Raw genomic sequence first — 13,923 nt, 5'->3', positions numbered from 1 at the left:
TCATCCCGAAACCACCCCCGCCCCCCCGACCCCCATTTGTGGAAAAACTATCTTCCACAAAACCGGTCCCTGGTGCCAAAAAGGTTGGGGACTGCTGAAGTGGGAACGGTCATTTCCATTTGTTAAGTTCTGGTGCCACCACATGACCCTTTTGTTCCTTGCACATTTATGCCCAAGAGTAACAATCACAGGCTCTACTTGTGAGCTCAGCCTTATAATTACAGTTTTCTTAAGGATTAATCACATAGATGCTAAAGAAATACAAACGTAAATACCGAGACACTATTTTCACTGATCAAATTAGCAAAAAGTTTAAAAAGAAAAACTGCCCACTTTTTGGGAGGATGCAGTAAAGGAGACATCTATTTCTGGTAGGAATAGGGTTTCGTAAAGACCTTTGGAAATCACAGTAGGTGATGGAACCAGGGGGGTCAAACCCAGACTTGTTATTTATCCAAAACCCAGGTTTTTGATCATATTACGTTGACTTTCCTATACAGAAATATTTTTCTCAACAAGCCAAACAAAGGCAAATGAATTCTAGTATTATCAGCTTCAGTTTATTCACAAGTAGAACCAAAAGAGGTGTGATTAACATTTCTGTGTGCTGGGTACTGCTGAAGGTTTGCAGCTTCACGCAGCCCTTCCAGCCAGCTTCCTTCCTGTCCTGCCAGGGGCTTACAGCCTGCAGCCTTCATCTCTCAGGCTCCTTGCCAGATGGCTTCTGTTTAGCTCTGTCATTTCTTGGCACAGGCACGGGAATTAGAAGGTTGCTGAAAGCAAAATGCTGCTGTTTTTTCCCCTACTGGAAGGGGCTTGGCAGTGCAGCACGAGCGGAGGATAACCAAGGGCTGCAGGGGCAGCAGTGCCGGGGGAGGAGGCTCAGTCTCTGGAACAGCGGCACCCCCGGCTCGGAGCGAAAGCAGCTTCTTCTCTTTTTTTCCCCACTTTATGTGCTGCTGCGGGATCTTAGCTCCTGGACCAAGGATGCAAGCCGAGCCCCCTGCATGGGAAGCACTGAGTCTTCACCACTGGACCGCCAGGGAAGTCCCCAAAGGTAGGTTCTGATGTTAGGCTAATAGCTCCTTTCCTTCGGCTTCTCCAGTGCCCCTTCTTCATCTCCCTTTTGCCTTTCAGTCCTCTTGACACCTTTGTAATCAGTTCCTGACACTCAATCCTTCTCCGCTTCAACTATCCAGAGTGGTTTCTGTACATCTAGCTGGCCACTGATGGATATGCACGGCAGCAAAGATTATAGACATATTTACTCGAATGACTATCAGTTAAAAAGACTGATATTCTGGGACTTCTCTGATGGTCCAGTGGTTAAGACTTCACCTCCCAATGCAGGTGACACAGGTTTGATCCCTGGTCAGGGAGCTAAGATCCCACATGCCTTGTGGCCAAGAAACCAAAAGATAAAACAGAAACGATATTGCGACAAATTCAATAAAGACTTAAAAAAAAAAAAAAGAGACTGATATTCTTATTTACATAGGTAGAAGAAAAGGATGTAAGCAGTTGCTTTACTTATTGGGAGAGCAAAATACTTTTCTTCATATACAGTACAAAAACACTGAGTCTCTACCAGTTATGCACGTAACTGGCAAGGAAAAGATTTATTAATTTGGGACATGAGTTGTTTATGAGGCAGTTCTGCTGTTACTAAGCATCTTAGTTATTACTTCTCGGGGAATATTTGACAATAGCTATTGCACACAGATTGCACAATTTAAAAACTGTAATAAATAGTGTCAGTTATTAACAGATTCCAAACTTCTTGTTCTTCTTGAAAAAACTTTGATCTATTAGGATCCATTAAACATCTAAATGGGAAGAAACACAAGCATTTCTATGAGTGTCAGTGTTTTAAATAGAAAATTGTTTGACAAACTACAGAAAAGACAACTATATTGCTAAAAATCTATGTATGAGGTTATTTTGCATTTTAGACAATTATGATCAGAGAAAAACAGATACATTTTAAGGGCCACAAACTTGTCTCCTGAATCAATACTCTCCCGTTTTGAAAAAGGTAATCTTATGTCATTGATCACAACAGACTGGAAATGAACGAAAGAAGTTACTAATGGATGTTAACAAAATGTAGGCTAAATATTTTAATATGCTTGATCTGGACCGAGGGAAGAAAAAACCATAATAACCTAATAATGTTTACTAAAACTACCAAAACACAATCAAAATGAAAAATTTTACCTTATACTTAAGTTCAGAACAAGAGTAAAAATGATTTATGTGTGGTTTTTATACACAAAAGCATTTGGAAGAATGCACACGAACATGTAAACAGTGATCTTATCTCTGGTTACTGAGATTTCAAGTGTTCAGTTTTTTTGTTATTATTATTTTTTTCTCCTCCAGATTTTTGTTTTTCTATACTGGACATGTATGTCTTAGCTAATTAAAGAAAAAGAAATAAAAGCAATGGAAACTCCAGCACAACATTAATCAATGTGCTTTGAAATTTAGTTTGGTGGTCCAGTGGTTAGGACTTTGCACTTGCACTGCTGTGAGCCCGGGGTTCAGTCCCTCGGTGGGGAACTAAGATCCCACAAGCTTTGAGGTGCAGCCAAATAAGTAAATACAATAAAACTTGGTTTGTCACCTGCTCCTGTATTAAAAACAAGACTCCACAAGGAGTCCTGATTCTTGAGAGCACCTGAGAGGCTGGGAGGGCCAGATCTGAAAACTGCAGGCCACTCAGGTACAGCAACTGGCCTGAGGCCACACGGCTGCTTCCTGGCACAAATGAGTGGAACCAAGACCTCCTGATTCTGAGTCTGGGACTCTGTCATACAAAAAGTGAAATGTGAAAATACAGGCAGTTTGTACATAAAAACACATTTATCTTCACAACAGGCTGGTTCAATATCAAGACCCTAGAAACAGAAATGGTGTCAGGTTAAAACCCAGTAACTTGGGCCAGATTTACCTTCAGAGTTTCACAGGGAGTGGTGCCTGGTGGTATGGGCTTCCCACAATGCTTGTAATATTCAGTTATAAAGACTGAAGCGTCATCTAAACTATGAAACCAAAGAGAAGAAGAAGGGCATAAGGAAAATGTGGGGGTGATATGTAGGTCTGCCATCTCGACTATGGCAGTGGCTTCACAGGTGTACAGCAAGATCTATCACATGACACACCTAAAGTATGTGCAGCGTAGTATATCAACGCACCGCAAAAAATACTACTTGTTCATAAATGACAACCTGTAATTACGGCTGGATCACAGGCGGTAAACAAGCAGAAAGAGATCCACGGTATGGGACTTCCCTGGTGATCCAGTGGCTTAGACTCCATGCTCCCAATGCAGGGGACCAGGGTTTGATCCCTGGAAAGGGAACTAAGATCCCACATGCTGACTCCGCATGCCACAGCTAAAGATCCTGTATGCTGCAACTAAGACCCGGTGCAGCCAAATAAAAAAAGAAATAAAAATTTTAAAAAGAAAAGAAAAAGAAATCCATGGCATGCTACTAAGAAAGAGACACTTCCCAGGGATCAGCACAGTTAGACCAAACAAACGTAGGGATGGATCTGGAAACATTTCAGTCCTGACTGAGCTTTCTCTTTTTTCAGTGCCAACTCATTTTGCCCTTCTTTTTAATTTCCAAATCTGCTCCCAACACCATCCCAAGGGATACTATTTCTAAACTTGTGGGTACTGGAAAATTAGATAAGCTTAGCAAAAATGATGTTATATCCAGTTGTCCATGCCTCTAGTCAAGTGTCTAAGGAGTAAAGTTGTAATGTTGGGTTTTAGAGCAGGACTGTGAGATGCCTATTTTGGGATTTCAGGCAGCTTGAGTAATTGTCTGATTCTAAGTTCATGTTCCAAGAGACTGGGTTACAAAACAGCTACTTCTGAGTATGTGTTAGCAGTATGGTATGCATAATGTAGTGATGCTACAGTTTAATATTCAGAGCTTTAATTACAACCAAATAGCTTTATAATTATCTGATATCTTCCTCCAAAGTAAAGATAAATTTTAGGATATTCTACATTAAATTGTTTTTTTTACATTAAGTTGTTCTTAAAAAAATTTTATCAACTTACCTTAACTCATCTGCCAAATAGTTTACGAGTTCAGTGATGTTGTTGGTATTCATCATGTGTGATTTCAACACTGGGAAGTATTTTGTCTTTGCCAAAATCCCAAACTCCTTCTTATCTATGATATTTTTCAGCACCAGACTTCTAATCTATAGAATAACAGGTATCATCATATTCAAAATGTGTTAAATGCCACACTGTCTCCTTCAATATCAAAGCATTTGTGATAATTAGATGTTAAATAATCACTGCATTGTGACTAAGCCTTCCTTTTGAGGCAGTGGGCTGGGGGGTGGGGGGGACTGCTTTGGCCCATTTTAGCATACAGTGAATAAATTAAAAGTTGTTGTTGTTAAGCATTTCAGGATTTTTTTTGAGGAAAATCTGTTCACAGTGACAAGCATTGAAGGCTACAGATTTTCCACTGTGCACAGAAGTAAACAGGACACCCAGGGTGTCTGACTTTTAAAAATTTACTAAGGCTTTAATGAGAGTGACGTAATTGTATACATTAACAAACAGATGGAGATGGTGAGTTTTCAGCTTAATCTTGGTTTGGGGAAAATTGATTACCTCCTAATAACAAATTTTTCATAACAAAAGGGAGAGGAAACTGCCACTTACTTGATGTGAAAACCCTGCCAACTGGCCAGTATTCATATGCTCCTCTAATTGCTGTAAAATGATCTGAGGGTCACACGAGCTCAGAAAATTCTGGAGGAAAAAAAAAGTCAAAATATAATTAATAGAAAAGTATAATCACTACTAATTTCTGTCAAACCTGGAAGGTTTTCGTATTTACATTTGAAATATCTTAAAGCGTATCTAGTACAGAAAAAAGACCGCCTCTATAACAACAACAACAACAAAATTACTGAAGTAAGGAAAAAGCATTTTACAAATAACTATTTCAATGGCAAAGAGCTGTTTAATAAACATTTTGTCATCCTAAGTGCCAGAAGGAATCTATTTAAATACTAAAACTCTGAAAAGCATCAACAGATGAGTTTAAGACTAGTCAAAAGAGAACAAAGTCAAGGACAGGCACAGATGGCTTTGGGAAAAAAATGAAACAAATAGAGCATGTGACAAATAAAAAATACGTGTGTTCATTTATATAGATCTTTATGAACTGGCTTATCTACCCATGGGGAAATCGTTGTAAAACAGTTCAAAATGCTTTGTTCTATTTATTCTATAGTATAAAGGGGATGGGAGCTATTTTTAAAAGTTCTGTCCTCAGAATGCTCATGTGCCTTTTTCAGACACCCACACACAACCTGACTTTTCTATTTTCCGCAACTAATCACCAAGTCAAGCTGCACTCAAGCCATCTTCCTCTGGTTTGTTTTTGTTGCCACCACCCTCCTTTGGGCACTCACCTCCTCAAGCTTCCCTGGCCTAGTCACAAGGCTGGTGTATGTGCATCAGGTGAGATGAATTTCTATCCAAATGCAAGAGCTTCTTAGGAGTTTTACTTCTTGCTCCCTCTCTCTTCTGATCAAGCCCAAGTGGATTACTTCCCTCTAAATACCGCCTGAGCATTTCACTTTGCATTTGCAGGAAAATTCACTGTTTTCCACTGATAGAGAATAAGGTCCAAACTCCTCTTAAGGCTTTCTAAGATAAGCCTTCATCTATCTTTCAGTCATACCTCCCACTAGACCCCAACACAAACCTTCTATCCTACTCATGCTTTACAGGTTTGATGAAAACGAAGTGCTATCTTTGGCAGGGGACATGCAATGTGAGACCTTCCACCTCTTTGGCAGCCCCAGATGAGTAATTTGTCAGATACCTTTATTTCCTGGTGCCTTTTTTCTGAGTGGGGCATGAGCATTAGACACGCTAATGCAAAAGCCGGAAGCTCTAACTGGACATACTGTCTGGCCACTCTGATCATGTCGAGGTCATCTGAAACTGGACATCTTCAAGAGAGCATGTTAATTAGTTAATAACCTGTCGGATTCAAGTCTATACATGTTGAGCAACAAATACTTAGAAGACTAAAAATCTATGATCTAACTATATGATTTACAGTAATCACAAAAGGTACTCTATATTTACATTAAAACTAGGTACAAATTTTAGAGAATGCGTACTGAATATAAGTTCATTAGCTGCACTGCACAAAGAAAGTAGACACTGTAAAAATAATAGAGATATTTTATTTTCAATCAAGTGGTGTGCTTAACTTCCTAGGAAAAAGGCATTACTCATAAGGTACGTTTATTAGAAAGGAATTTTATAAGCAACAAATTTGATTTGGGGGGTAGGAAAAATATTTTACTTACTCTAGAACAGCAATGAGACTCTCACAACAATCTGACAGCTGACTGGGGCTTAAAGGACAAGAGGCTGAAAATAAAAAGCAACAATCATGTGTTTAGGAACCTCCCTGGTGGTCCACTGGTTAAGACTTTGCCTTCCAATGCAGGCGACACAGGTTTGAACCCTGGTTGGGGAGCTAAGATCCCGGCAGGCCTTATGGCCAAAAACCCAAAACATAAAAAACAGAAGCAATATTGTAACAAATTCAAGAAAGACTTTAAAAATGGTCCACACTAAAAAAAAAACCACACACACAAAGAAACCAAAGCAAACCCAATAATGTGTCTATATACAAAACTATAAAAGGCTACTGTCAACATTTCAGGGGACAGAAAAATACCTGAAAGCAGTGGTATCTGAACCACACACTGCCAAGCTCTGCCGAAGTAGGGGACCTGTGGAGACACGTGTATCAGAGAACTCATGTCTGGGGTCTTATGAACTCTGCTTTGCAGTCACAGAACTATATACATTTAAGCATTTAAGGGCTTATATTCTTGACCTTAAGACCAAAATCTTAAGTTGCCATTTCCCTGTTCTAGAGCATCAAGATTCTAGAATATTCCTCATACTATATATTTTAGGATATTAACACATAATCCTGGCTGATTTATTATTGTTTTTTGCTCTGTAAAATACTCTCTTATATTTAAAAAAACTATATTATAGTTGATTTATAATATTAATTTTAGGTATGCAACATCGTGACTCAGTATTTTTACAGATTATCCTCCACTAAAGATTATTATAAGATAATGGTTATAACTCCCTATGCTATGTAATACGTCCATGCTGTTTATCTGTTTTTGTTTATTTATTTTGGCTGTACTGGGTCTTAGATGCAGCATGAAAGATCGAAGATCTTCACTGTGCACATGAACTCTTAGTGGTGGCATTTAGTTCCCTGACCAGGGATTGAACCGGGGCCCCTTGCCTTGGAAGTGCAGCCTTAGCCACTAGATCACCAAGAAAGTCCTGCTTATCTGTTTTATACATGGTAGTTCTATCTCTTAGTCCTATAGCCTTAATTTGCCACTCCCCATTTCTCTCTGGTAATCACTTCTTTGTATTCTCTATCTGCGAGTCTGTGAATATACTAAAAGCCACTTAATTGTATACTTTAAAAGGGTAAATTTTACGTGTGAATTATATCTCAATAAAAAAGGAGATCTGTACATGCTAATAGGAAACAATCTCCAAGATACCATCGTTACATGGAAAAAAACACTTCATCTGGAATGTGATTTAATTTATATGTACAAAAATGAACACACACACACACAATATACACACGCACGTACACATACACCTGCTTAGATGATACTAGGAAACTCTAGAAGAGAACAAAGGAAACTGTCAACAGGAGTCACTCCTGGGGAGATTATGAAGGGAAGTGGTAAGGGAAAATTTTCACGTTTTACTTAGCATATGTTCTAAGTTACCAAACTAAGAATAAAATATATATTTCGGGTGGGCTACGGTCCGTAGGGTCACAAAGAGTCAGACATGACTGGATTGAAGTGACTCAGCACTCACGTATTATATATTATATGTATTACATATATGTACAGTGATTGTGTATGTGAACAACACGTGAAATGCAGAAAAGATGAATAAGACAGGGTTTCTGACTTTAGGAATCTTCAAAATCCAAGATGGGCAGTCACATGTGTGATTTAAATAATTTATACCAGGACTTCCCTGGTGTCTGGTGGTTAAAAATCTGCTTTGCAATGCAAGGGACAGGGGTTCAATCTCTGATCAGGGAACTAAGATCCCACATGCTGCAGGGTAACTAAGCCCAAATGCCACAACGAAGACCTGATGCAGCCAAATAAATAAGTAAATAAATGTTTTAAAAATAAATACATTATACCACGACCAGAGTTATAGTTGAGCCCATGTATTTTAAGGGCATGAATGGAGATGTGATTCATGAGGCTTAGGGGACTTGGGGAAGTGATGTCTTGGGGAAGGCAAAGTCTGAGCTGAGTATTCTTGGTCCAGGCACCATTTTAATAGAACAGCACCCTGCAGCTTCACTGAGGAACTGACTACTTAATCCAGGGTACCTGTGAGTCACAAGGTCAGTGAGTCTAAAGATTAAATTCTATAAAATTTATTTTAGAAAACTACATACCTGCCACAGAGGATAGATGCTAGAAATGGCTGTTAAAACCTTCCTTAGATAAGGAATCTGAAAAAATGAAACAAAAGTTCTGAAGATTACCAAATGAAAAATTCCAAAGTCCAATCTAGGAGTCTGAAACTTTCACAAAGAATATCAGGCAAATGTATCTTCTCTGAGGGTCAGGAGAGAAGGTCACCTATAAATCCACAAACATCAAAAGACATCAGGGAATCTTCTGTATGTTTCAAGTGAAATTTATGTCAGTTTTGAGACTGCACTTTCTCTGGCCTCATGCCACATTCTTTAAGTTGGGCATGAACCAAATGAGAGTGAACATTTTCCACATACTTCTGTTCAGTAACAAGTATCAGTGCAAAATGTTTAGGAGATGCTGTGCAAAATCTTTAAAATATACCGCAGTCTAAGGCACTGAGTTTTACTTACCATATTGAAGCCAAGAAGCTTTTGCAAGAGTCCATTCCAAAGCTGCAGGTCATAGATTTTGTATTCTAAACAAAGCTCAGTCACCAACTTTACTGCCTGAAGCAGGGGAAAAAAAAATACTGAATCAAGACACCAGTAAATTCAACCATCTTTGGAAAAGGTAGGATAGCTGAAGACAAAATATGCTTACAGCCAACCTGTGTCTACTGCCTAATTTCAATGAAGACCCTCATCTGTCTAGGGAAAGAAAAAAATTATTTTTCTTTCTTGATGTTATGGACTCACAAACAGCATCTCAGGCTCCTCCTCCTCCCCGCTTTGTTTCTTGTGTCCTAGAACAGTTTGCCTATTGGCCGCATATCCTTCCTGCCCTGGGTTCCAGCTGCCTCAGAGACTGAACTCCCACTGGTAACTAGAAGGAAGAGGAACAAAACTTCCTGCACAAGGACAGTCTGTCTAGATGAGGACAGACAGGCTTGGGGTGGATTAAAAAAGCGTTACCCCCACCACCCTGCCCTGGTAGGAAGGGATGGCTTCAGGCCTTAGGCTTTTGGGAGAGAGGTAAGGCAACTTCCAAGTTGCCGTGTCACCAGCCAGGAGAGGAAAACAGGAAAGCTCTCAGAACAGCAGACCTGTTCAGGAATCAAGGGTTTCTTTGGATCTGTCTTTCAGGGATCTGAGTGGTGGCAGGCAGCATCTGAGACGATGGAGGCCGCCACTGCAGGTATCTTGGTGTACATACCATGGGTTCGTGGCTGTGGTTTTTCCAAAGACCCTTAATCATGCCTTCTTTAGGGCTGTTGCAAAATAATTCATAGGTGATGGGGATATTCAGCGCCTCAAACGATGCCAGAAAAGTTATACATTTCAAGTAAGATCTGAAAAACAGAGGCAGGAAATGGGAATCTCCTCACTAGCCACATTTACGTTTAAAATAAAAGCCAACACTTAGAAATATTGGACTGGTCTATTACATGTCTGTTTTAGGCTTCTAAGATATAGTCGAGAAATATTAGAAAGAAATCAACTGGAGGAAAATGAAGAAAACACTCAGTTTCTGAAAGTCTCAAAGATTCGAGAGAAACAAGATGTCCTTCAGGGCCTGTCTCCTCTCTGCCAGAACAGGACACTCGAGGCAAGAGCACCTTGTTGACACAGCCCCTCTAATGTAATCTTCTGAACTAAGAGGCTTAAAAGTTATGGTTCCAAAGAGTGACCCGTTTTCTATTAATACAATTTTAAAAATTCCACTTACTTCACTTCTTCGATGGATTTTTTGAAGAGAGATTCTATAGTTTCCTTGTCAGCCAAGTAGAGGAGACACTGCAGGGCTCGAGTTCTGTGGGCGAAAGTGAGCTGGTGCATCCTGAGCATCTGTAAGACCAAAGAAGTTTCAGAGCTGCACCCGTGGGTTTTAGTTGGGTAACTGAGCTTCAATTTAGGTGACCTGAGCCATGTTGGTTTTTAAAAGATTAAAGCCAGGAATTCTCTGGCAGTCTAGTGGTTACGACTCTGCACTTTCACTGCCCAGGGCTCAGGTTCAATCCCTTGTGGGGGAACTAAGATCCCTGAAGCCATTTGCATGGCCAAATTAGGGGAAAAAAAAAGAAAGAAAGAAAGATTCAAGTCTATGTTTGCCCTTGGGGGAGGGGGTTCAGTGGTTCTCAAATTGTGTTCCATGGTCCCCTGCCTGAGGGCTGAAGGGTTCCTCACAGTCTTTCAGAAAGAACAGGGTGAGAACCACTTTCATAATAATACCATGATGGACTCTACCATTTACACTTTGTTAATACAGGTTGGCCAAAAAGTTCAGGTTAGGTTTTTCCCATAAGATGTTATTTAACATCTTATGGGAAAACTCGAACAAACTTTTTGACCAACCCAATATTTGCACTCATGGTGCAAAAGCACTGGTGGGTGAATGCTAGGAACACCCGACTGCTGTGAAAGCCACTGCATTCTTCACATTTTCAGTATTGAAAATAAGGGAGATGTCCACATAAGAGGGTTCTTGATGAAGTAGTCAAAATTAATATATAACTGAGTTCACATTTGCATACACATTATTAATTAATCAAAATGCTTTCATTAATGTCCACGTGACATGACAGGAAGTACACATAAACACAACGCGGTGTGAGGATTTTCTCAGGGAAAAGCACTTGTATGACTGAGCTGGGAGCTGAACCTGGTACTTTTTCAAGGAATATCATTTTTACTTACTTGCCAGGATAACTATCAGATAAAACTAAGATGCAAGAGAAAGAGGGAGTTCCTTCACGCTGCTTGTCATCAAGAACAAACGATCAGCATCTTAGCCTTTCCCTCTTTCTTCCTTCTATCCTTTGACCTACATCTTTCCTTTCCCTCAGCTCCAACTGCCTCAGAGTGCACTTTTTTTTTTTTGCCCACGTCCTGTGGCTTGTGGGATCTCAGCTCCCTGACCAGAGAGCAAACCTGAGCCTTCAGCAATGAGAGCATGAAGCGCTAAGGAAAGTTCCCCAGAGAGCATTCCCATACAGACAGGCCTGAAGGTCAAAGAAGTCACATGCTTTTAGGGATAAGGGGAAGTTCTGACTAGTTAAGAGTTTAGTGGGAGGGGGTGCGACAGGTCAGGCAGGGCCTGGAGACCAGAGTGGAGACTTCTCTCACTCCTGCTGGCTGGGGGTCCCTGGTATTAGGAATGTTGACTGGGGGCTTCCCTGGTGGCTCTGACAGTAAAGTGTCTGCAATGCGGGAGACCTGGGTTCGATCCCTGGGTCAGGAAGATCCCCCGGAGAAGGAAATGGCAACCCACTCCAGTATTCTTCCCTGGGAAATCTCATGGACAGAGGAGCCTGGTGGGCTGCAGTCCATGGAATTGCAAAGAATTGGACACTACTGAATGACTAACACTGGACCAGGGTGTTAGGACAGTGAACATGGATAACCCGTGGGAACTGCCAACGCTTGCACCACTCAGTTTGCAAAATAGGATGTTTCTGCAGCCAGCACTAAATGGAGCTCAGCAGACACTACAAACCTCATCTACAGAGTAAGACATAGTTTGAGAAAGTACAGAGAAAGCATTATCTTAGTCATCTGTCAATAGTAAATATGCAGGGAAAAAATGTTAAGCTGAAATATGAGATACAAAAATGAGTTCTGACCAAATTTTTAGAGCTTACGGTTGTGGCTGATGTTGCAAAGATGAACAGCATTCTTGAACTATAATCAACTGGACGAGACAGAAGGAGATACAGGACTCTGAAAAAATATTTTTTTATTACATTTAGATTTTAATTTAGTGACTGATTAGAGACTTGCTTTATTATCCATAAAAAAACAGCATCAGACAGCCCAAACAAAGGCCTGAAGGGCTATGGGTCAAGGCCACTGTTTACTTTCCTCTTTAAAGGATGCTTAATCTGTTCTTGGGTTCCTTCACAGCTAAAGAAGATAATAAAGACACAAAAGATAGGCCTCACTCTTCTCATCTAGGAAATGGCTAAGCAACCTCTGATAGTTTAAATCTCTCTGGTTAAGAAATTAATACAAACCATAGCTGCAAAGTACACTGAACACCACTATACATGGAAACTTGTGTTTTAATTCACAGGACCTTGTTAGTGGCACGTTTTAACCTCGGGACGCAGGGCAGACTGCCTGCCTTCCCCCCAGCCCCCAAGAGAAGGGCAAGATGGATCAGGCAAATTGGAGGAAAAAGGGATAGAGATTCTAGTGGGAAAAGACAGGAAGTTATGAAATTGCCATGAATTACTCTCTGGGATCTCCATCTTGGAAGTTTTCTCTATGAACTATTCCCCCTAAGCCTTTCCGTGTTGGCTGCTTCGGTCAGATGCTCCAGGAGCTTCCTCTTGCTCAAAGGTGTTCTTGCTCTTGAAGGACTAAGCAAAGACGAGGGAGTGCCCAGAGGGAAGGAGAGCCTGGAGGGGGTACTAGACCAGTTCTGCCCAGATCAGGAGAAATCCTTTTCTGGGGCTTATCTTCCTATACCCTCTCTTACTATAGGATCTCCACGGCTGATGTGGGGTGTAGAGCTTCATGAGCGACCCGACCATTGACACTTCTGGCCTACACCAAAACGGCAAGAAGCTGGCATGCATGCCACCACTCCCTCTCCCATGCCTAAGCCAAGCGTCATTAACGGATTACCATGTTTTCTGATTTGAGCACTGATAAGTCTGCTCAAGAGAGCAAGCCATTACCAACCAGACTTATAGTACGTGACACCAGTGTGCCTTTCTGGGTCTGTCTTAGGTTAGACGTGAAAAAGGAATCCTGGTGGCCCATATCTGAACCAGCCTAGCTTGACAGGGACAGAGAACACGTCCAAGTCTGGGGTCAGGGTCCTGGCTACACAAGAGTTTTCCTTTGCTCACAGTACATTCTCTGCTAAATGTACGAACTCACAGAGGATTCAGAAACCCTGGACCTTGGTTGTTTCTTATTTATTTGACTGGAGATATTTAAACACACTCATAGTCATGTGTCAGTGAACTGATTCTTCTCAGAGGTTCTGATCCAAGTTATACTAAGAAAGCCTTTTTTAAAACCACTGGTTTTAAAATCATTGGTAAGATTCCTATTGGGCAACAGGGTGTAGACAAATATAAGTAAAGGAAGAATACCTTCGTAGTGTTTCATCTTCTTGAAGTTCAAACAATTCTGATGGTGTCTTTGAAAAAGTGGATAAACAAGTTAAAAACAGAAGAAAATTGATTGACTACATAAGATTATGAAAGTCCATTAAATGAAAAAGTCCAACATGCAAAACTGTATTTACAGGAGGGGGTGGTGCAGTGGCAGAGTGCATGCGTAGTGTGCACAAGGCCTGGGGTTCAACTCCCAGCACCTCCATGTTTGGTGACAACAAAGAAAAAAAAAAGACTTATAAAACAATTACATTTACAGATAAGAAATTAGTGTAATTCATCACTTT

At 40.6% G+C, this 13,923-nt stretch overlaps 1 protein-coding gene across 3 annotated transcripts in view; it reads right to left on the bottom strand.

Moving 5' to 3' along the window:
* Window positions 1-534: 534 nt before the first annotated feature.
* Window positions 535-13,923, bottom strand: part of KNTC1 (kinetochore associated 1) — a 70,504-nt gene continuing 57,115 nt past the window's right edge. For 2 of the 3 annotated variants that reach the window (XM_027566907.1, XM_027566908.1), the window contains exons 52-64: window positions 13,613-13,659; window positions 12,149-12,227; window positions 10,237-10,355; window positions 9,724-9,859; window positions 8,982-9,077; window positions 8,547-8,603; window positions 6,747-6,801; window positions 6,370-6,433; window positions 5,874-6,003; window positions 4,700-4,789; window positions 4,079-4,224; window positions 2,954-3,044; window positions 1,578-1,826 (exon numbers count right to left, since the gene is read on the bottom strand). In XM_027566907.1, the coding sequence (XP_027422708.1) occupies window positions 1,809-1,826; window positions 2,954-3,044; window positions 4,079-4,224; window positions 4,700-4,789; window positions 5,874-6,003; window positions 6,370-6,433; window positions 6,747-6,801; window positions 8,547-8,603; window positions 8,982-9,077; window positions 9,724-9,859; window positions 10,237-10,355; window positions 12,149-12,227; window positions 13,613-13,659 (1,128 nt within the window). In that variant the 3' untranslated portion in view covers window positions 1,578-1,808. Of the gene's footprint in view, window positions 1,827-2,953; window positions 3,045-4,078; window positions 4,225-4,699; window positions 4,790-5,873; window positions 6,004-6,369; window positions 6,434-6,746; window positions 6,802-8,546; window positions 8,604-8,981; window positions 9,078-9,723; window positions 9,860-10,236; window positions 10,356-12,148; window positions 12,228-13,612; window positions 13,660-13,923 lie in introns of all 3 variants that reach the window. The other variant, XM_027566906.1, reaches the window with a different exon arrangement.

Source organism: Bos indicus x Bos taurus, chromosome 17 (genome assembly GCF_003369695.1).
Source record: "Bos indicus x Bos taurus breed Angus x Brahman F1 hybrid chromosome 17, Bos_hybrid_MaternalHap_v2.0, whole genome shotgun sequence".
NCBI lineage: Eukaryota > Metazoa > Chordata > Mammalia > Artiodactyla > Bovidae > Bos > Bos indicus x Bos taurus.
This window is presented reverse-complemented; position numbering and strand designations above follow the sequence as displayed.